This window comes from Canis lupus, chromosome 34 (assembly GCF_011100685.1).
Source record: "Canis lupus familiaris isolate Mischka breed German Shepherd chromosome 34, alternate assembly UU_Cfam_GSD_1.0, whole genome shotgun sequence".
Classification (NCBI taxonomy): Eukaryota; Metazoa; Chordata; class Mammalia; order Carnivora; family Canidae; genus Canis; species Canis lupus.
The window spans coordinates 14,113,863-14,137,057 of record NC_049255.1 but is presented as its reverse complement, the minus strand read 5'-3'; the positions used below and the strand labels follow the sequence as shown (position 1 = coordinate 14,137,057).

The following is a 23,195-nucleotide window of genomic DNA, read 5'->3' as shown; positions in this document are numbered from 1 at the left end:
GCTTTAGTTAAAAAAATGCTGGTAGGGCACATGCCAAGCAGTGACAACCTCTTGGGAATGAGGCTGGTATGGAGGCAAAGGATATCTTTTTCTTTTCCTTTATACATATATGTATTTTTTCTTTTTTTATTTAAATAAAGGTCACATTATTTTTGCAAAACCATAAATCTCTGCATATTTTAGCCTGAACAACCTGATTTGGATGAAGTTATCTACTTGGGAATGAGGTAGTAAAAGGGTAGCATCTACCTTAGCATTTTAGGATTAAATTTAGTGTTTCATGGTCAGCAACAAAGCTTGTAGAACTTTGGGTTCTGTTTCCAAGTATAGATCTGAATAAATCCAAGTACAGTTATAATCTAGAAGTTGTGGAATTATAAAAATGGGAACTGGATGATACAGAAGGCTGTGGTGATGAGGTGGAGAAGCAGGAATATTTATTCAAGGCGGACATGTAGAATTAGGAGAATGCACAGACATTTTGGACAAAATTCAACATTGAATAATTGTCATCCTGAAATTCAGGATATAGAGTCCGTGAGATATGAGGAATGGGACTCTGCACGGATTTGGCTGCCAGACCTCTCATGTGCTTGGGGCCTACAGGAGTACAGAGCAAATACAGCTGCAGTCATACATTTGGTAGCACCTGCTAACACTGACACAGCTGGATCAACAGATTGGCACAGGCTGAGGCAGCTGCCGGATCAACAGATTGGCACAGGCTGAGGCAGCTGCCTCAGTTTTCACATTAGTAATGGGGATGACAAATTAGAAAGGAATGTTTAAAACACATGGACAGAACAACACTCATAATTTTAGGAAGCAGCATTGCCATAACAGATCTCCAGTATAAATAACTACATGCCATCTTAATACATACTGGATACTAACATTTTCATTAGTAGGATGACTAAACTATTATAAAAGATAGTCTTTTATAAGGTTATTTGAATTTCCATTATTCTATATTAGTTGAAATTCTCTCTACAAGCTTTCTTTCTCCTCCACCACCTTGGGAATTTAGGCTCACAGAAGTGAGGAGTAAAATGCTATGCTAATTCTACCAAGATAGAAGATAGTTCTAAGAATGCTGTATATGTGAGTAAGTACAATGTTATTTACAGTGAATGATGTTTCACTGCACTGTGCTGCATTTAATGTATTCCATAAAGGCACACACATAAAAATTCTTTCTAAAAATGGTAGTTATATATATAGTGAAATTCAGTATTTCAGTGAAGGAATGTGTTTATTATACTTTGATGCATGGAATACACTATATATAGTCAAACGTATAAAAGTTATTCCTGAGAATAAAATTTTATTGCCTCTGAGTAATGTCATTCAGCACACTAATATATGCCACATGTTGCCTTTAACACATCTGTAAAATATACCATGTATATGTTTCTATAGTGATAGAAGATAAAAGATAAAATGTTTTTAAGAATACAAAAAAGCTGGGGTTCCCTGGGTGGCTCAGTGTTTGGGAGTCTGACTTCAGCCCAGGGCCTGATCCTGGAGTCGCAGGATCGAGTCCCATGTCGGGCTTCCTGCATGGAGCCTGCTTTTCCCTCTGCCTGTGTCTCTGCCTCTCTCCCTGTGTCTCTCATGAATAAATAAATAAGTTCTTTAAAGAAAAAAAAATGCAAAAAGCTAGTCTTTGAGACTAGAGAAATAGTCCATAAGATTAACTATATGGAAAATCACATAAGCACAAAGAGACAAAGCTTGAAATTGCAAGATTTCAAAAGTAACAAAACAATGATAAAAAGACATTTTCAGGACAATTGAAGAAATATAAATACAAAATGGTTATTAAACGATATTCAAGAATTTTGAGGGATCCCTGGGTGGCGCAGTGGTTTGGCGCCTGCCTTTGGCCCAGGACACGATCCTGGAGACCCAGGATCGAATCCCACGTCGGGCTCCCGGTGCATGGAGCCTGCTTCTCCCTCTGCCTGTGTCTCTGCCTCTCTCTCTCTCTCTCTCTCTCTGTGACTATCATAAATAAATAAAAATTCAAAAAAAAAGAATTTTGATAGATGTGATAATTATATTGTATTTATGTTATAGAATATTGAACGTTAAACATTAGTGATGGATGCTCAGGTTAGTTGAGGTGAAATGTCATGATGTCTGCGATTTACTAATAAAATGCTTAAGCAAAAAATATAGATGAAGTGAAGGTGGCAAAATATAAATGTTAAATCAGGATAATGAGTACGTGGGTGCTCATCATATCCTGTTCTGTATTCTTTTTTCCCACCTCTTGCCCCCCTCTATTCTTACAATTTTTTTATAATAAAAAATGTAACAAAATAATGGTAAAGTAAAATTCGAAATGGTAAAGTAAAATTCGAATAATGGTAAAGTAAAATTCGAAAGCAAACAAGGCTACAGGCTTATTGGATAAGCAAAATTTATACTCATGTTGCTGTAATAGAGGGTATTTCAGCCAAGAACACCTCTCATTGCAGACAGCAGAGTTTGTAGTGGAGATCTGCATCCTGGTATAGGTCCTGGTGACTTTATTTTTTTAATTTATTTTTAGAGATTATTTATTTCAGAGAGACAGAGAGAGAGAGCTCAGAGGCAGGGGGAGGGGCAAAGGGAGAGGGTGAAGCCCACTCCTCGCTCCGCAGGGAGCCCAGGAACGTGACCTGAGCTGAAGGCAGGTGCTTAACCCCCTGAACCACCCAGGCTCCCTAGGTCCTGTTGACTTTCATCGCTTCACCCCAGGAAGCCTCAAGTTTTTTTTTTTAAATCTGGAATATGAAAGTCTTAGATTGTCTTATTTTATTTTTTTAATCTGGAATATGAAAGTCTTAGATTGTTTTATTTTTTTTAATCTGGACTATGAAAGTATTGGATTGTTTTATTTTTTTTAACCTGGACTATGAAAGTATTAGATTGTTTTATTTTATTTTTTTAATCTGGAAAATGAAAGTATTAGATTGTTTTATTCTTTCCAGTTCTCAGATGCTACAGAACAGGGGCTGTGAACTCCAGTGCCTATCACCTGCCAAGCGGGTGAGTCGCATTACTGACTCGGTGAAGTGCTTGCCGGACTAAAGGGGGCGCCTCTTCAGCCCAGCTCTGCCTTGGTGATAATGTGGGCTCGGCTTTTCCTTCTTCCGAGATTAGGAAGAAATACAGATTTTAATGTGAGAAAAGATTTGTGAACGCCAACAGATGGGAAGGTACCGAGAGATAAAGGTGCAGGCGCGGCGCGGGCGGGCGCAGCAAGGCGGGCCCCGCGCGGTCCCGGCGGGCGGTCGGGCTGCGCTGCGGCGGGCAGGTGAGCAGTGGGAGGAAGGCCGGGAGGGGAAGACGAAGATCAAAACACACAGGGATTCTAAGGGATGGACTCCGCTTCCAAATGCCGGTCTCCGTCGGCCTCTGAGATTCCATCCACGGATGAAACTCAGCCAACACCACTGGACAACAAAGTCGGGGTCGCCGTGTTGGTTCGCGCCCGCGTCTGCGTGCGAGGCGGCGGCTGCCTCGCCCCGCGGTCCCCGCGCCCCGCGGTCCCGGAGGCGGCAGGCGCCAGCGACTCTACACCCTCCGCAGCGCCCGCGGGGACCCGCCCGGGCCGGAAGTTAAGGGGGATTTCCTGCGGGCGCCCGGCGACCCCAGCGCGCCTCTGCAGTCGAGCGCTCCGCTCCCCTGGGAGCTCCGGGTCGCGCCTCGAAGTTCTCAACCGGAAGTTTTGCCTCCCGGCCGGAGCACTTCCTGTTTGGTAACTAAGGGCGCGGGGCGGTTGCTAGGGCTGCGGTGGTCGGTCCTGCGGAGCTTTGCCGGCGCGGAGGGTCCCCTCGCGTGCAGCTCCCGGGCTCCCCGGACGCGCGGATCTTTCCTCCGCAGCCTGTCAGAGGTCCCCGATCCGTTTGCCGACATGAGTAGCGAGCTCCTGGAGGAGCTGCACTGGGACGATGGGTTTGCTATCCCGGTGGCAAATGAGGAGAACAAGATGCTGGAAGATCAGGTAAGGGTCAGGTGAAGAAGGCGAGGCAGAGAGGGGGAAGCTTTCTGCTTGGCGGGAATACCCTGACGCGTTTATCCCTCCCCTCTCCTTCCCCAGCTTCATCCCTTCGCCCTCACCCGCCTGCCCTTTTCGGTACCTGCTAAGCATCACAAAATATAAATTGAACCGATAATTAATATTCAGGACTAGAAAGCCCGAGGCGTTGCTCTCTCCGCCTCTCCGGCTCCGGGTTGCCTATTTCCAGCCTCCTGGGCAGGAGAGGAGGGGCTGCTTCCCGCGTCTGGTTTTTTCCTTCTTCAGAATTCCGCGCGGCTTGCAAAGTACATCTGAAAATGTGCTTTATTTAATCTCAGTTTATTCTTTCTCGTAGCAACAGTTGTTTGCGGTTGTTCATAAACCAACACGTTCTGGTTGACATTTCTTTTTTGAGTTTCTGCCTGGGACATTTAAAGTTGAAAGTGACCCGAAGAAATATATATGTTCAAGAGGAACGTTCTAGTAAGAATGTAAAATGTGCAGCGTGCAGCTTCTCAAAGTGAGAATGTTGTCACAGGGTGATAGAAAATATTTTTCGGAGTAAGGCATACTTCACATCAGCTTGCAACCAGTGCATAATGGTTGTTAAAAATAAAATTGCAACCGGCTTCAAAAACTCTTAAAAACCTTGAAGAGTCAGTGTAAAGTTCCATCACGTGGCAATGCGTTGTGTTAGAAGCGGGTGCAAGGGGGACCGATGTTTACATTACTTTACGGAATGGAAGAGAAGGTTTTTTCTCTGAAAAATGAAAATGAAAATCCTTCACTGTTTTTTGAAGATTTTTTTTCCCCAAAATACTCGGATGTATTTACTCATGTCTAAATTAGAGGGCTGCAGTTTTTTGTTTGTTTTAATGAAGGGCAACATTAGGGAATGTAAGAGATTTAGCACTGAGTACTGAGGAATAATAATATTAAGAAGTACCCAGCTCTGGGTTCAGAGCCTAATTACCAGCAGTGATCATGTTTCTTCTTCTTATAAACTGGAAATAAATAAAATAACTATTTCACGGGATTGTTATATAGCTCTAAGGACATTAATGCAGGATAAACTTCCATTAAGATGTTAGTTTTTGGTATTCTTGCCATAACATTTGTATACTTTTCTATGCATATAAATTATATTAGCTATTTAAAAAATTACGGAGCAATAAAAATAGGAGTGAGGGTCATAATTACTTCACTTGAAGAAAAAATGGCGTTAAAAAAGCAATTCTGGTACGTTTAAGCTATTCAAACAGAACAGAAGGATAAAATAAAAAATAGAGTGTTCCCTCTTCAAAATACCTACTCTTGACTATACGAGTGTGACTATCATGGCATTAAATAAATATTCCAGACATCATGGTCAACAGATACAGAGATAGAAAAGACAAACAAGTATTAAAAGAATGCAATCCTACTATCCGTGCTGTTTTTAACATAAAAATTTTTAATTAATAAAAATAATTTTACTTAAAAAGAAAGGGATTGTTGAATTTCAGGTACATATTACTCAATTACAACAGATAGTGATTGCTAAAATTATCTTAACATTAGGAAAAACTAAGAAAAAATGAAATGGTTAAATTATTGTGTAAAAAAATGCCTTGTTTCATTTGTTGACGGTATGGATTGACTCCTTACTCTTTCGTTTTTCATTTTTAAGACAAACAAATTAGTTGTCACACTGCTTTCCACCATCTTTTACCCCATTAAAAATAGTGGTTTTATTATTTTTATATTATCAAGGTTTATTTTGTTTTCATTCTATTCAATGTCCTTAATTTACTACAAATGTTTAATCTTAGTTTTATATTTAAATTGATTTAATGGGGATGCCTGGGTGGTGCAGCGGTTGAGCATCTGCCTTTGGCTCAGGGAATGATCTCGGGGTTCAGGGATCAAGTCCCACGTCAGGCTCCCTGCATGGAACCTGCTTCTCCCTCTGCCTGTATCTTTGCCTCTCTCTCTCTGCGTCTCTCTCTTAAATTCGGCCTCTCGAATTAAAAAAAAAAAGTGATTTATTCTTAAAAAAAATAAATTGATTTAATGGTCCTTAATGCAGCCACTTTTACTCAGTTTGCCTTTTCTTGGAGTTTTCACTTTAATGGGTTCTATCCTTAAATATTGTTTCAGGAAAGATCTATAGTGCTGTGATTTTAATTCCTTGCATCCTTGGTTGCCAATTGATTTCTTGTATTGCCTGCTTTAAGTTTATATTCTTCAAATCATAGTATCAGATACTCAAGATCCTTTCTTTCTTCCTCTACTCCTTCCTTTTATAGTCCTGTGTTTATTAATAGGGACTATTTTTTCAACAGGCTCATTTTCCAACTGTTAACTTGAGAATTCCTTTTATTCCTTTACCAAATTGATGCTCTGTTTCCTAGATCACATATCTTCTTTCTTGGGTTATTTCCTTATTTTGATGGAATACTTTTTTGTGTGTCCCTAAGAGGAGTGTGATAGGAAGTAAACTCCAAATCTGAAAATGTACTTTGTTTAATTTCACATTTGATGGTTTTGAATGGGTAGAATATTCTGGGTTAAAAATGTTTTTTCCCTACAGAATTTGGAAAGTACTATCTTCTAGTAGTGATGTTGGTGAGTAATCTGATATTAGAATGTTTTCCATTTCTTTGTAGGTTATAATTTTAATCTCTGGAAGCTTTTAGGATTTTGTGTAATTTTTATATTGTGGTTTTTATTTGGGCAACTCTATCAATCATATTTTAAAATTTTCAGATTATTTGCTTGTTTTTTTTGTAGCACATGGTCTTGTTTTAGGAGTACAGTATTGTTTACAGTCTTGCTGAGTGTATATGCCTGCGTGTGTGTGTGTGTGTGTGTGTGTGTGTGTGTATTAGGTCTTCTTTGTGTCTTGAATTATGTTCCCTTTGGGATCTTTTTGTTTATCTTGATATCCTTCACATGATGTAAGTTTTCAATAAATATTCTAGTGGTCCTTGCATGACCTTTTATATTTAAAAGAGGCAAACAGTATTGTCTGGGAATTCTGTAGTGAAGGAATCATCAACTTGTGGAGGGTTAATCATTATGCTTTCATTAAAAAAAGCAGATGCTTTTGTTCTGGGTTCATTATGCAATCATAAAAGTTATAACTGATGAGGAAAATAAAAGTTATAAAACTGTATGCTCCAAACAACACAATAACTAAATACATAAAAGTAAAAACTACTATAAATACAAGTAGACTTTAACAAAAAAATACAGTTGTAATAGGATACTACCATATTGACCTCCTGAGAATTGGACAATCCTAATAGACAAAAGTAAGGATATTGAGCTATGAATAATGCAATAAAAATAAACACAAAGAGCATATATATCCCTTAAATAAACACTTTAAAGAATATGTCCATAAAACATTACAAAAGTGGATCATTTATTATACCAGAACAAAGTATCTTTATATGAAGTGGAAGAGCGATCAGAACTGTCTCTCCACCATTTGAATATGCAGCTAGAAGGCACTATCTGTAAGTCAGGAGGAGAGATTTCACCAGAACCAAATTGGCTAGCACCTCAGTCCTGGACTTCCCAACTCCCAGAACTCTGAGAAATAAATTCCTGGTCTTTAAGTCCCCCAGTCTATGATATTTTGTTATGGCAAACTGAGCTAAGACATCCATTTTAAATACTTAGGCCAATTTCTCAGATATATATTCCTGATAGCTCTTCTATCATGGAGAAATTGAAAGGGAAAAAAGTCAGCTTCTAGAAAACAATAAAAGAAGAGTGCTTCACACCTACATTAATTGGAAATATAAAAAATCTTACTTAGACAAAACTTATAGCCTTAAATGCCTTCATTTTTAGATCAGTGTCTTAGTTGGCTTGGGTTGCTGTAACAAAAGCCATAGACTGAGTGAATTAAAAAACAGACATTTATTTTTCAAGGTTCTAAAGGCTAGAAGTTGAGATCAGGGTGACAGCATGGTTGGGTTCTAGTGAGAGCCTTCTTCCTGGCCTGCCCATGGCTGCCTTCTCACTTTGTTTTCATGTGGCAGAGAGAAAAGAAGCTCTGGTCTCTCTTCTTATAAGGACACTAATTCCATCATGAGGGTCCTACCTTCAGGTCCTAATTTAAACCTACTTACCTCCCAAAGACTTACCTTCCAGATACCCTCACACTGTGAGTAAAGGCCTCAACATATGAATTTGAGGGTGACACAGACATTTAGCCCATAGCAATCAATGTGACAAAAGTAAAGAAATTAAGAACTGCTCTTAATAAATTTTAAAAGAACAGCAAAATAAACAAAAGAATATTAAAAGTAAAACTGAAATTAATGAAATAAAAAGCAAAAATACATATTTAATATTACTTTGTTTAATAAAATATAGGACATAACTTATTTATTTTCTTTCTTCCTTATTTAAAAATTCAAATGTTGTCTTTTGTACTTCATTGGATTTTGTTGTATACCTCCTGGGTTGTAGCCTCAACTTTGAGAACCACAGATCAAGAGCGTAAGAAAAGATATTTTTGTTTTTTTGAGCTTTCATATTACTTTGAGGGGTGACATATCTTAATTGTCCTGAGACTCCATCTTGTAATTTCCTAAAGTTTTTTTTGTTTGTTTGTTTTTTAATTGCATTGTTTTGTTTCTACTCAGGGTTCTAATTCAGTAACACACGAAATACATTAAGAAATAGGGTCTAAGCATGTGAGAGTTAGTTGTACTGTTCAGCTTGCCCTAAATCTGTTGGTTTTGCATAGGAGTTCAGGGAGGAGCTATTATAGCTGGTGTGCCACTACTTTTCAGATTTATGGTTTATTTTCTGTGTTTTTGTTATATCTGTTACTATGGTTTTGTTTGCTCTAGAGATCTTGTGGTTTAATCATGCAATAAAATCTCATTTTTTCCCTTTAAGTACTACTGTATGAAAATTGCATTTTAGCAGTGGTCCCTGAGCGATTTCTGAGAAATCTGAGAGATTTCTATTGTCTTAATATAGTGCTAATTTTCCCACAGTAATCTCTAAATTGTCATATATATTAATTACAGTTGTCAAAGCTGCAGGAGGAAAGAGCAAGTTTGCAAGATCAGCTTCGTGACTATGAAGATCGAATTAATGCTATGACTTCTCACTTTAAAAATGTTAAGCAAGAATTTTCATTTACACAGGTACAGTAATATTGATATTCATGTTGATTATGTGTCGTCATGGAACATTTCATACTGATTTTATTTTATTTTATTTATTTTTTGTGATTTTATTTTAGAGATACAACAGGAAAACTTAGCATAGCTAAACTATTATTAACATAACCTTGAACCTAAAAGTAGGTAAAAAAAAAAAAAGGCTTTGAGGAACTCACTACTGCCACCAAGTTCAGGAAAAACTAATTCATTTGAAAGAAGAAATCATTCAAACAGTCTAGTAATATTAAGCATCAGATTATATGAGAAGGGTTTAGTGATGGCAGTGAGAAATGATTTTAAGCCAAAATAGACCTAATATAACATATGATAGAATTTCTGCCTCTTTTTTACTTTTTCATTGCAACCCACTGGTTGGAGTGGAGGCAAATAGTTTATACACTTCAGAAGCCCTATGGGCTCCATGTTATTTTAGGATCCTGAGATAATGGAAAAGTTAGAGTATACTTAGGATATTATTTAAGATAACCGGGGAAAGGGCAGCCCAGTGGCCCAGTGGTTTAGCGCCGCCTTCAGCCCAGGGTGTGATCCTGGAGACCTGGGATAGAGTCCCACGTTGGGCTCCCTGCGTGGAGCCTGCTTCTCCCTCTGCCTCTCTATCTGTGTCTCTAATAATAAATAAATAAAGTCTTAAAAAAATAAATCAGATAATAGATACAAAAGACAATAAACTTCCTGTAGCACTAAGAGCTCTAATAGTTAGAAATAATACTGATGATGATAACTTTGAATCACTACAAACTCAACAGTCAACAAATACTATTTTATTAAGTAAAACTTAACACAAAGGCATGATGGTTTATTTTTTTATTTTTATTTTTAAAAATAATTTATTTATTTTTTCATGAGAAACACAGAGAGAGGAAGCAGAGACATAGGCAGAGGGAGAAGCAGGCTCCATACAGGGAGCCTAATGTAGGACTCAATCTCAGGACCCTGGGACCACGCCCCCAGCCAAAGGGAGATGCTCAACCGCTGAGCCACCCAGGCATGATGGTTTATTAATATATTCTGGGAAATATTTATAACCATCACTGTTTACATAATCATTTATAAATTATCTCTTAATTAGAATATGTAATCAGTTTATAGAAACATCCCATTTCCCCAAATATTTTTATTTTAATTAATTAATTTATTTATTAATTTATTAGATTTTTTATTTATTCATGAGAGACACAGAGAGAGAGGCAGAGACACAGAGAGGAAGGCTCCATGCAGGGAGCCCAATGGGGGACTTGATCCCGGTCTCCAGGATCACACCCTGGGCTAAAGGCAGTGCTAAACCGCTGAGCCACCCAGGCTGCCCCTCCCCAAGTATTTTTAAATAAATTTTATTTCTTATTTTTTAGATATGTAATGAGTTATATCTTTTTAAGTCTTACTATTTTAAACTTTAGTTTTCTGCAGTTTCCCTGGACCAACATGATATCTGAAAACTGCTAACAACAATATTTTCTCCTAGGTCATTCCATAAACTGACTTTCTTAAAACTATTGAGCAAAACGAACTACACTGAATCACAAAGTCTAACATGGCTTAGGTTTCAGAGAAATGGAATTAATCTAAGTATTTTGTGGGAATTTTGGGGGGCTAATGGATTATTATAAATCTTTTATAATATTAAAAATTAAAAAGTCTATCTTGTAAATTATTCTGTAGTCTCTTTGTAAAGCCAGGGAGCATGAGATTGAAAGTGAAGAGCATTTTAAGATCATTGCTGAGAGAGAACTGGGACGAATAAAGGATGAAATCCAACGACTGGAAAATGAAATGACTTCAATACGGGAAAAGAAAAGTGATAAGGAAGTATGTATTGAAATGTTACTTAAAATTTTGTGCTATCGTTCTTTTTTCCCTCACCCCCAACACCCACTAATTTTTTTTTCTATATGAGAAAGGCATTCATTAGTTTCCTGACATATACTTACATTGTTTTTTGGACAATGAAGTGCACACAGAATTGTTGTTTGAATGATGTAATAGAATATTACATTTTTTCCCCATTATTCATTTACCAAATAGTAATTGAGCCATACCATGTGCAGAGTACCATACTGGCTGTCTATTATGTGATATGAAGCATAATTTATTCATTAGTATCATAAGATAGTAGGTATAATTTATTCATATCTTTTTAAAAGGCCACATTTAAAAAATTACTTTTAATATTGAGTTTCATTTTTCATTCAAAATTTTTACCTTTCATATTAATATATCAGACTGTGACTCTAATATTAAGCTCCTGTAATCTCTTTTTCTCCTTTCCTTAGTTGCCTGATTTGGGAGCTCTTTCCAAATTTGATTCATCTCTTTACATATGCATATACATGTAGAAATGCATATATGTATATGTATACACACATACGTATTGTATTAATTTGTATTTGCATATTGATCTGTTTTCTTATAGGACTCTAGATTTGTTAAATGAATATATTTACAGAATTTTTTTATTAGTTTCAGAAGTAGAATTTAATGATTCATCAGTGGCATGTAACACCCAGTGCTCATTACAGCATTAAGGATTATGCTCATTATGCCCTCCTTAATGCCCATCACCCAATTATCCCTCCCCACCACCCACCTCCCTTCCAGCAACTCTGTTTCCTAGAGCTTAGTGTCTCTTGTGGTTTGCCTCCATCTGAATTTTCATCTTATTTTATTTTTCCTTCCCTTCCCCTATGTTCATCTGTTTTATTTTCTTAAATTCCACATATGAGGGAAATCATATGGTATTTGTCTTTCTCCGAGTGGCTTATTCATTTACAGAAATATTTTTATCTCCTTAACAACTATATTTATTTCGATTAGAAATACTTCCAAAATTTCCGTCTAAGAGGTCTGCTAGAGGCAAGAATCGGATTGGAAACGGAGCTGAAGGAGACATGGCTTGGGCTTGGGTTAGCATATCAAGCACATTATTTTCACTAAGGTTGTATATCCACTTGGGATGAATTTGGTGGAGTGTATTAAATATTGCTCTGAATGACTTTCCCTAAAACCTTTTTAAGCAACCTTTGACTCAACTACTATTCTCAACTTTATATAATTGTCTCCACTCTATTTTACAATTAAAGAATATAAGAATATTATAATTATAGTATAAATATAAGAATATAAGAATGTTAGTTAAATAATTAAATATGGTATATTATAGATATCTGGAAGTTGGGACAGGGACAGGATTTCTTCTTTCGTTTTTAATATGTCCTATAGTATGTTTATTTTTTATTTTAGTTTGTGTAATAAATAATATTTTATAATCTCTCCCTGCCCCCTTTCTTTGTAAATTAGAATAACATATTTAAAACTACTCAAAAATTGGATGGTTTGAAATGTCAAATAAACTGGGACCAGCAAGCACTGGAAGCCTGGCTAGAAGAATCAGCTCATAAAGATAGTGATGCCCTCACTCTTCAGAAGTATGCACAGCAAGATGATAATAAAATTAGGGTGAGAAATTATAAATTGTAATCTTAGGTTCTCTTTGAATGTGTAGTATGTGAACCTTTTTACTTAAATTATTAGGTTTGTAATTTGAAAGCCATAGTTCTTACAGTCTTTTGGATCAAAGACTCCTTTGACAATCTAATAAAGCTAAGGATTCTTTCTTTAGAAAAATGACTATACTCAAATACAAAATTTTGCTGAAAGTTTTATAGATCCTCTGAAACCCTCTGACCATTTAGGGATTCGCAGACTCCAGGTTAAAAATCCTGAATGAAAAGAGTTTTCAGAAGCATTTCAGAGAAGAAAGTTTTATACAGAATATAAGTATTTTAACTTCTTTTGTCTAAATGATAGTTTGAATGCAACATACAGTGTTTGTTGATTTGAGACTATAGTGCTGTTATTTTAACATATTGTTATAACCATTACTTAAAATCTACTTGAAAATAAATGTGTTAATACTTTAGTATTATGAAACATGCTATTTTCTAATAGATTTAATACCAAATGAATTATTTTAAATAATTATAAATGGTGAAGTATTATATAATTTTTTTGAACTTACTTTAAAATGTAAGTAAGTAAAAATTCTTTTTAGAAGCAATTGAGTTTTCATTGCAGCCCTTTGGGGTTAAAAAATAATGTACATATTATTTGGTAGTTGTTTTAGATAGCAAATAAGTATGTATCTATAATATAATACTTAGTGTGAGATATGCTATTAGTTTTTAAGTTAAATGATAACGATGCATATTTTTACATGCAACTTCATCATAGGCACTGACCCTGCAATTAGAAAGGCTGACTTTGGAATGTAATCAGAGAAGAAAGGTACTTGACAATGAACTTACAGAGACTCTAAGTGCACAGGTTAGTTTAGTGAAGATTTTTATTTCTTAATTGTCAAAGGGATGTATGCAAAAGCACTTAAATTCACAAAAACATTATTTGTTCTCTATCTGACAGTTAGAATTGGATAAGGCAGCACAGGATTTTCGTAAGATTCATAATGAAAGACAAGAACTCATTAAACAGTGGGAGAACACAATAGAGCAGATGCGGAAGAGAGATCGAGACATCGATAACGGTGCCTTGGTAAAGTAGTTGTTTGGTCCTTGCAGTGTTCAACTGTGTTATTCTCTTTTGTTTTTAATTCATTCATTTCAAGTGTAACTCACATTGTTATTTGAAAATCATTTTTGTATAGTTTTGATAAATGTTTTTCAAAGCTGACTCTTTCCATTTAGATATGTGATTTTCTGAATATTATTTGCTTGTGGTATTATAATGCTGAAGACTAGATCCTGCCATCTCCAAATGGTAGAATAAGAGAAAGTCAGTAGATAATATCAGTGTGGTAAAACCAATGCTCTGACTTACACCTGGTTGTCCAAGGTGCTTTGGATTTAACAGATGTGCTATTCAATAGTAATTACTGGTGTAGGGAAATGAACCTCATGGATAGCCAAAACACAAAAAGGGAGAGTCAGGAAAGAAACCTAGACTATGATAAAGTTTCACTTTTGTAACCAAGGCACCCATAATAGGGTAGAAGCTTGGAAGGGAAGGATACCACACTGATTAAACATGGACCTTGTGTTATCTTTTGCTACTTTCAGAGGTAATTTAGGAGAAGTTTTTTTGAAAATCATTAAGGGGCAAAATGGTGGCGAGCAAAAATGGGAAGTTTAGGGAAAGTTGAGAAGGAAAAGGAATTGAGAAGGAAAGAAGGCAGGTGAGAAGATGTGTTCACTTCCATTCTGGGACTACTCCCTGGAAAGGCAAGCAGTGTAGGTCATTGGGAGTTTGGAATTCTCATATCTGTATGAGGTTTGCTTGCTATATGTGACTTATATGTAAGTATATTATTCTTTTATTGTAAATTTCTGTAAGCAACCAACATTTTATCAACAAAACTGCTTGTGCCTTCCTTGGAGGGACAAGGGAGAACCAGTCTTAAGTATGAGTTCCTCTTAATTCTTGATGCTGATCTCGGTTTCAGACATCAAGTCCTGGCTGCTTCCTCTGTCAGTCAAATGTGACAGATCCAAGACTGTGGATCCACAAGTGTATTCTCATACAACTCCACAGCTAAATGGACTCAGCCTGCTGACTTAGAAGAAAGTACAACTTGTAGCTCTCTGATCATATTCACGATGGTTCCTTATTGACATCTCCTGGTTGTTTTTATTGCAAGAGAATAGGGAGGGTGCTAAGAACTGGCTCCAGAGGTAGTGGTATGCTTCTACGTGTTTAGCAACTAGCTCCCAATTTGTAGCATTCTGATTTCTGTGATGAAACTACTTCTATACCAACATGACTACTCTCAACACAGAGTTGAGAGACGTTTCAGGCAGTTCTGGTGAGCCAGTGAGATCCAGTTCATGCCACTAGAGGATTTAATCTTTTGTTCCTTTTCCTCTAAAACAGTTCCTGCCTTCTTAATGTCTTCTTGGCAGGAGTCTGAGCATATGAACCTGAAATTGTCTTCCTAAAAGACACTTTTACATTATATAAAAAAGGAAAAAATCTTTTTCTATTATGCTTTTTTTCCAGTGTAGAAATTTTGGGGATGTTACTGTACTTATCAGCATCACCTACAAAACCTAACTGTGAATAGATAACACTGTTAAAAAATATGAATCTTGAAGTAGGTATTCAGGTATTTGAAGTAAGTGGTAGAAAAATTGATATAAGGCAGAAAATTCTAGAATGATCATTTGCATATATGTTTTGACTTGTCTTTGATTGAATTAACATAGTAGATATATAGAATACTACATTATAAAATGTTAATGTTATAGAGAACATATGGGAATACTAGATTAAGTAAATTTAAAATGCTTTTTTAAATGTAGTGCATTTCAGGGACACCTGGGTGGCTCAGTCAGTTAAGTGTCTGCCTTCAACCTGGATCATGATCCCAGGGTCCTAGGCTTGAGCCCCATGTTGGGCTCCCTGCTCAGTGGGTAGGCTGCTTGGCCTTCTCCCTCTGCCTCTCTACCCTTAGCACCCCCATTCTGCTCATGCTTTTTCTCTTTCAAATAAATAAATAAAATCTTAAAAAAATAAATGTAGTACGTTTCAGATATATATCCATTTAATATGCTAGTATGTATAAAAGTACATGCAGCATTTCCAAAACTTACTCATTTCAGAACACATACCTTCCCCTAACCCTATTTTCTAGGATTAGTTGTTTGGCAGACCCCATTTTGGAAATACATTTTAAGAGTAAATTTTCCTTTTCCCTCGAATTCCTCTAACATGTTGCCATCAACATCACTTGTAAAAACCACATTGACCTTTTATTCCTCATCTCTAAAATCTTCTTTGTTCCCCATTGCTTAAAAATTGAACCTCTTTAACATGGCAGTTGAAAAATTGAATTTCTTTACAATTGGGCCCTAATTTCTACCTTTCCACCCTCATTCCTTTCATTTGTACCCACCCTTTCTTAATATGTCGTCATTCCATCCCTACCCTCCTACCCTATACTTTAACCACACTGGAATATTTATACATCTCCATTTATCTTTTTAGGCCTAATTTTAAAAGCCTCTTAAGTAATGCCTTTTAATAATTCCTTTTGGGTAGACTTCATCATCTCTTTGTTCCAATGGTGCTTTGTCCATATCTCAGTTGCTACTTTATATATTCTATTTATTTTTTGTCCCCAAGACTGGAAAAAGGTGTGAGTGAAGGCATTCCTATTGCAACCGATAACTAAAATGTTATTCTACAAGATGAAAAAAACCTGGTACTGTGAAATATTTGGAAAAAAATCAATCATTGATTTTCAATCTCTTTAGCATGCGGCTCCCCGTTAAAGTTAATAAGCAACTGTAAACTGAAAGGAATAGATCAAAGACAGACCAGTAATTAAACTGATCCCAAAATATTTGTGCCCCTGGTGAAGCAGGCATTTTCTGCCTCTTAGAGACACTAGATTTGTGGAGTAGTGAAGTCATCTTTATGGCAAGATCTTCTCTGGGTTGCAAAACATCTTTTTTTTTTTTTTTTTACTACTTAAAAGGGTGCCAATTTTGCTTATATCTTTTAATTCACTCCTGCATGTCTGTGACCTACAAAAGATAATATGATCATTAGAACAGTATCTTCAAACCTTTTTAATCATGCAGTCCATTGATAAAAAATTTTGAGCACTTATCCACCGGTGTACACCTTTCTCGGTTAATTACATACATATTTTATTATAACTAATATAGTATGTTCAAAATAAAGCATATATAGCACATTAAAAAACTTTAAGGCTAATAAAACTAAATAAAAAATAAAAAACTTTAAGGCTGATACATAAATATCAAAAAAATCCAACTTTCTATGTAAAAATATTCAACAATTATATTTTTTAAGATATCACCTTTTATATATAAAGCTTGACATTTTCCTCATTTCTTTAGCAAAGTACATAAGAAAGAAAATGAGATCTTTAAAAATGTGAGCTTATAGATACTGATGTATAGCATATTAATATTTTGTTTTTATTCATATAAAAGTAGACCTTTTTTTTTTAAAGTAGGCTCTATGCCCAGTGTAGAACACAGTGCAGGGCTTTGAACTCATTACCCTGAGATCAAGATCTGAGCTGAGATCAAGAGTCAGAAGCTGAAATGACTGAGCCACCCATGTGCCCCCAAAGTAGACTCTCTTTAAAAAAATTGTAAGAAGTTTTGATAAAATACTGAATATAATAATAGAAAAATAAAAGCTAAATTTCTTTTTGTTTGTTTTGTTCATCGTATTAAACATACTTAACATATTTTTTAATTTCAGGCATTAGCAAGGATAAAGCAGGAATTAAGAGAAAAAGAAAATTTGGTTAAAGAAAAGATCAAGTTTTTGGAGAGTGAGATTGGGAATAACACAGAATATGAGAAAAGAATTTCTGTTGCTGATCGTAAACTTTTAAAATGTAGAACGGAATATCAGCATCATGAAACAAATAGGAATCAGCTGAAGGATGAGGTATGTCAACTCAAAAGACTAGTTTGTGCATTTATGATAAATTACTATAAAAATAAGCATAAGAGCTCTCCTTTGATTAAGGAACTACTTCTAGTTCTTTTTCTTATGCCCCTCCAGTTGTGGAACTTTTAAGGTACTGCACTTGAGCCCTGCTTGGTGAAAGCAACAGGGGTGCCAGTCATATCACAGGTAGTGTAAAGGGCTCCCCCTGGAGTCGTGCAGCACACACCTTGCCTGTCGTGTACAATGTTTTGCAAGTGACTTGAGGCAAAAGCCTCCTGAAAGCGTCTAGACTGAAAATCATGATTATAACTGGCAAATGGGCAGATGTGAAGGTGAATATTGACATTAGTGATAACCTGAAGTGTCTTTCCAGTGCACAGGTATATGGTGGTTTTGACTCAAATTCTAGCTGGAGCTGTTTACTTAGTTCAGTTTTGCACTTCAGGAAGGGATAATCTTTCAGTCTAGTAAAGGGACAGTGTTGTAGTGGTAAAATACCTTGAAACAGAGAATAAAAAGTCTACTGCTTTGCTCTTTTCTTCTTTTGCAGGCACACATGCCCAACTAGATTGTTCAATAGGGAGTGTTAGTGATCCCTTTAGTTAGCAATAAAGGGATCTTTATGTAATTTGTGCCTTGAGGCCGCATCATCTGAAGTTAGCTGTTCATGCAGGAAATTGGAATACTGTAGAGCATTTCATTCTATTAGTTGTTACACTTTTTATTTCTGATAAAGAAGGAAAGTTTTTTTTCTGTCCAAAAAATTACTTATGACCCTAAAAAAGTAAAAATAAGCAGATTTCCTGTCTAAGTTAAATGTCATTGATAATAGTTCATTCTTAAAAATCTTAAAGTTTAGGGCAGCCCAGGAGGCTCAGCGGTTTAGCGCTGCCTTTGGCCCAGGTCCTGATCCTGGAGACCCGGGATCAAGTCCTACGTCAGGTTCTCTGTGTGGAACCTGCTTCTCCCTTTGCCTGTGTCTCTGCCTCTCTCCCTCTCTCTCTCTCTCCTTCCCTTTCTGTGTCTCTCATGAATAAATAAATAAAATCTTAAAAAAAATCTTAAAGTTAAAATCAATTGCAGAAAAGAAGACGGATTCATACATTCATTTATAATTTGTTTATTGAGATATAATTCACATAGTAACTCAGCCTTTTAAAGTATATATCAGTAGTTTTTAAATATATCACAGAATATGCAACCATCACTGCTATCTAATTTTAGATTATCTTTGTCTTTCAAAAAGAAACCCCTTACTCAGTAGCAATCACTCTGCTTCCCTCCTATCTAGCCCTGGCAACTGCTAATCTACTTTCTGTTTCTATCGATTTGCTATTTGGTACATTTCATATCAATGAAATCATATAATATGGAGTACTTTATGTCTGGATTCTTTTACTTACATAATGTTTTCAAGGTTCATCCATGTTGTAGCATGCATCACTCCTTCATTCATTTTCTTCCTCCAAATTTTAAAATTGAGGCAAAGTACACATAACATGGTTTGCCATCTTACTCATTTTTAAGTATACAGTTCAGCGATATTAAACACATTCCTAATGTTATGCAACCATCACCACCATCCATCTCCATAACTCTTTTCTTATAAAACTGAAACCACATGCTAACAAAACAATAACTCCTCATTTGCCCCTCCTCCTAGCTTCTAGCAACTACCACTCTACTTCCTGTCTCTATGAGACCACTAAAAGTACTTCATATGCATGAAAGTATTTAGCTTTTTGTGACTGACTTATTTCATCTGTTTCACTAAGCATAATGTCCTCGCGGTTCATCTGTGTTGTAGCATATGTCAAAATTTCATTACTTTTTAAGGCTGAATACTATTCCATTGTCTGTACATATAACATTTTGCTTATCTATTATCTGTCCATGGACACTTGGGTTGCTGTCATGGGTTAGCTGTTGTGAATAATGCTGCTGTGAGCATGGGTGTACAGTTACCTCAGAATTGCTGGGTGGTAATTATGTTTTTAATTTTTTGAGGGACCACCATACTGTTTTCTGTAGTGGCTGGACCATTTTATATTCCCACTAATAGGTTCCAGCTTTAGTTTCTCCACATTCTCATCCACACTTGTTCTTTTCTTTTTTCCCCTTTTTTCTTGTTTTAATAGTAGCTATCCTCATGGAATGGTATGAGGTGGTATTTCATTGTCGCTCTGATTTGCATTCCCTAATGATTGATGCTGTGAACATTTTTTTATGAGTTTACTGACCATTAGTATATCTTCTTTGGAGGAATGTCTGTTCAAGTCCTTTGCTCATTTTTGGATCAGCCTGGCTTTTTCTTTGGTGGTGGTGAATTTTGGAAGTTCTCTATGTATTCTGGTTATTAATCCCTTATCAGGTATATGATTTGCAGATATTTTCTCCATCTTGTGGACTGCTCTTTAACTCTGTTGATACTGTCTTTTGATGCACAAGTTTTTAATTTTGATGAAGTCCAGTTTATCTGTTTTTTCTTTTGTTGCCTGTCATATCCAAGAAACCATTGCCACATCCAATACTGTGAAGCTTTTGCTGTATACACCTTTAACGCATATATGTAGAACTCTATAATTTGCCAATATCATGCAATAGGTCATTTAAAATGTAATATCAGATCAAAAAGGAAAACTGGTTGGGATCCCTGGGTGGCGCAGAGGTTTGGCGCCTGCCTTTGGCCCAGGGCGCGATCCTGGAGACCCGGGATCGAGTCCCAAGTCGGGCTCCCGGTGCATGGAGCCTGCTTCTCCCTCTGCCTGTGTCTCTGCCTCTCTCTCTCTCTCTGTGACTATCATGAATAAATAAATAAAATCTTTAAAAAAAAAAAAAAGGAAAACTGGTTAATATGTATTACATGTGCAGAATAGAACTTTTCAAAAGTGAAATTAATTTATAAGATGTAGAGTAAATATATAATTTCTGTCTGTTAACTAATGAATAGCTGGATTCTTTAAAAGCCACTGTGAATAGAAGTTCCAGTGATTTAGAAGCTCTAAGGAAAAATATTTCCAAAATAAAGAAGGACATTCAGGAAGAAACCGCAAGGTAAGAAAAAAGATATTTAAAGATGTTTATTGTTTTTGACCACTTCTATTTTTAAAAAAGATTTTATTATTTATTTATTAGAGAGAGAGAGAACAAGATGTGGGGCTTGATCTCATGACCCTGAGATCATGCTCTGAGCTAAAATCAAGAGTTGGAACTTAACTGACTGATGCACCCAGGCACCCCAGTAATTGACTACTTGTAGAAAAATTATTAGATATTTAAGTTTTTGCTAGATAACTGTAAATGTATAGCTACTAAATTATTACACTTGAAAAAAGTTTTTCCTCAGTTTTTCATTGTAAAGGCTTAAGAACAATATTTTTATGGCTTATTAAATATATATTTAATACGTATATAAGGTTTACAGAAAGGTAACAAAAAGGTAATAAAAAAGTTGATGGCCAAAGAAACTTTCAGGTTATATGAAGAAATCTTAGGATAAACTATTCCTTGTTTGTTTGTATTACTTTTTAGACATGTTTTCTATTTTTTCCTCATAAATTCTCTCTAGGTTACAGAAAATTAAAAATCATAATCAGAGTGTAAAAAAGAAATTAAAGCAGATAACTGAGAAAACGATGTCTGTAGAAGAGAAAGCTACTAATTTGGAAGATATGCTGAGGGAGGAAGAAAAAAGTGTAAAGGTAAAGTTTTGTTTTAGCTTGTAAACAGTCACAGCAAATTTAGCAATAGTGAATTAGACTCTTGCAGTCAGGGAGACTGACTCAACAGACCTCCAAAAGGTCTGTTGAGAGGCTCTGCTTTCTGGTATGATCATATTTGTGATCAGAATTTTGAGTTGTTAGACTCCCTGTTTGTGTGTGGTCTTCTCTCTTAAAACTTCTACTTCCCCCTTTGCTTTGCTTTCAGCATTTGACTTTAATGTCTTCTTTCACAGGTAGCTCTCTACCTAGGATCTCATGCCTTCCCAATGCCTGGCATGTCTCTGCTTGTCATTCATATATATGCTGTTTTATGATAGACACATCTTGAAAAATGCCCATGTTTTATGTTTTACAATTGATTTCCACCCTTATAATTGATTATTTTTTGGGGGGGGGATAGTTTGTGATCAAATCCCCCCCCCCCCTCAGTGGTCTACATTCCTTCCTGTATTTCTTTATCATTTATTATCTCTGACAGTCTGGTACCATTTATAAGTAAATGGACTTTTAGGTGTTCTACTTTACAATTCTATTGGAATGTCTTTGGAATCTTGGTAGCATTTAGGCCAATTTTTGAGGAACTGAAAAAGGTTGATTCACCATCTCCTCTTTGAAAACTTCTAAGTGACTTCTGTGACCTGACACTATTTGCACTACTATTTGCTTTTACTCTTTTTTCTGAGGGGCAGCTGAAGATCATGACAAAATCCCCTATTTGCTAAATATCAAATATGGATGGTTTCACTTATTTTTGGATAGAATCCAGCTTCTTCAGTATGCTGTTGTGTGTTCAAAAATCCTGAATAATGAAGTCATGCAGCAATCTTGACTTGAGTGGTATTTGAGTCTAAATCACACATTATTAAAAAAAAGTTGTGTTTTTTTTTCTCCTAAGAGCATTATTTCCTCTAGCACGTAAAATGGGACAGTATTGGAACTTAGTAGAGATCTATAGAGACTGAAATCCGTATGAAGTAGAACTTTTGATGATGACATCAAAAACTGGTGACATTTTTGAAGAAATTAGCTTAATTAGAAAAAATAGGATTGGCAGCATGTGTGCTACTTGTGCTGTAGCAGTGTTTTATTCATAATCTTGGTTTTTGTAGCTGTTGGTTTTTTGTTTGGAAAAATCCTAACCCTATATGTTTTGGAGCTGTACCGTTATTCACCACCAAGCACTGACTTTAAAACTGCCAGGTAATCTTTGAGAAGGTCTTAGAACTAATAAAAATTGGCTATTATATAACAAAGAATTTTTTTTAAGATTTATTCATTTATTTATGATAGACATAGAGAGAGAGAGAGAGAGAGAGAGAGGCAGAGACAAGCAGGCTCCATGCCGGGAGCCTGATGTGGGACTCGATCCCGGGACTCCAGGATCACGCCCTGGCAGGCGCTAAACCGCTGATCCACCCAGGGATCCTGAATTTTTAAGATTATATTAGATTATATTTCTTAATTTGTCAAAATTTAAATGTGCCAGTCACGGATTTTTTTTTCCATATTGAGCTTCATTGGTTGGCAAAAGGAAATCTGGGTTTAAGAGCACAGAGGGAAATTATTTCAACATTTAAAATGATAACTTTCAACCGATCTTGTTTGGCATGGGAGATCTATTTGAAGCCTAGAACACTTGGTCATAAAGCATTCAGGTCAAGAGAGATCTGCCCCTTAAGAAATGAGCAGTGGGAATGGGGGCCTGGTTTCTCTTTACAAGAAGGCTGCACAGGTAGGAAAGCCATCTGGAGGCAAGGTGTGAATAAAGGGTAGTGCTAGTAGTGTGTTGGGGTCAGCCCTATCAGCCCATTAGAGTTGATAGTTAAA

The 23,195-nt window shown here is 36.2% G+C and overlaps 1 protein-coding gene across 1 annotated transcript in view; it reads left to right on the top strand.

Moving 5' to 3' along the window:
* The first annotated feature begins 3,751 nt into the window (after positions 1-3,751).
* CCDC39 (coiled-coil domain containing 39) overlaps positions 3,752-23,195 on the top strand; it is a 44,065-nt gene continuing 24,621 nt past the window's right edge. Inside the window, exons 1-9 of the mRNA XM_038583459.1 lie at positions 3,752-3,994; positions 9,046-9,165; positions 10,864-11,010; positions 12,499-12,657; positions 13,432-13,524; positions 13,621-13,749; positions 17,452-17,643; positions 20,597-20,700; positions 21,215-21,347. Coding sequence (XP_038439387.1) covers positions 3,905-3,994; positions 9,046-9,165; positions 10,864-11,010; positions 12,499-12,657; positions 13,432-13,524; positions 13,621-13,749; positions 17,452-17,643; positions 20,597-20,700; positions 21,215-21,347 — 1,167 coding nt within the window. The 5' untranslated portion in view covers positions 3,752-3,904. The remainder of the gene's footprint in view (positions 3,995-9,045; positions 9,166-10,863; positions 11,011-12,498; positions 12,658-13,431; positions 13,525-13,620; positions 13,750-17,451; positions 17,644-20,596; positions 20,701-21,214; positions 21,348-23,195) is intronic.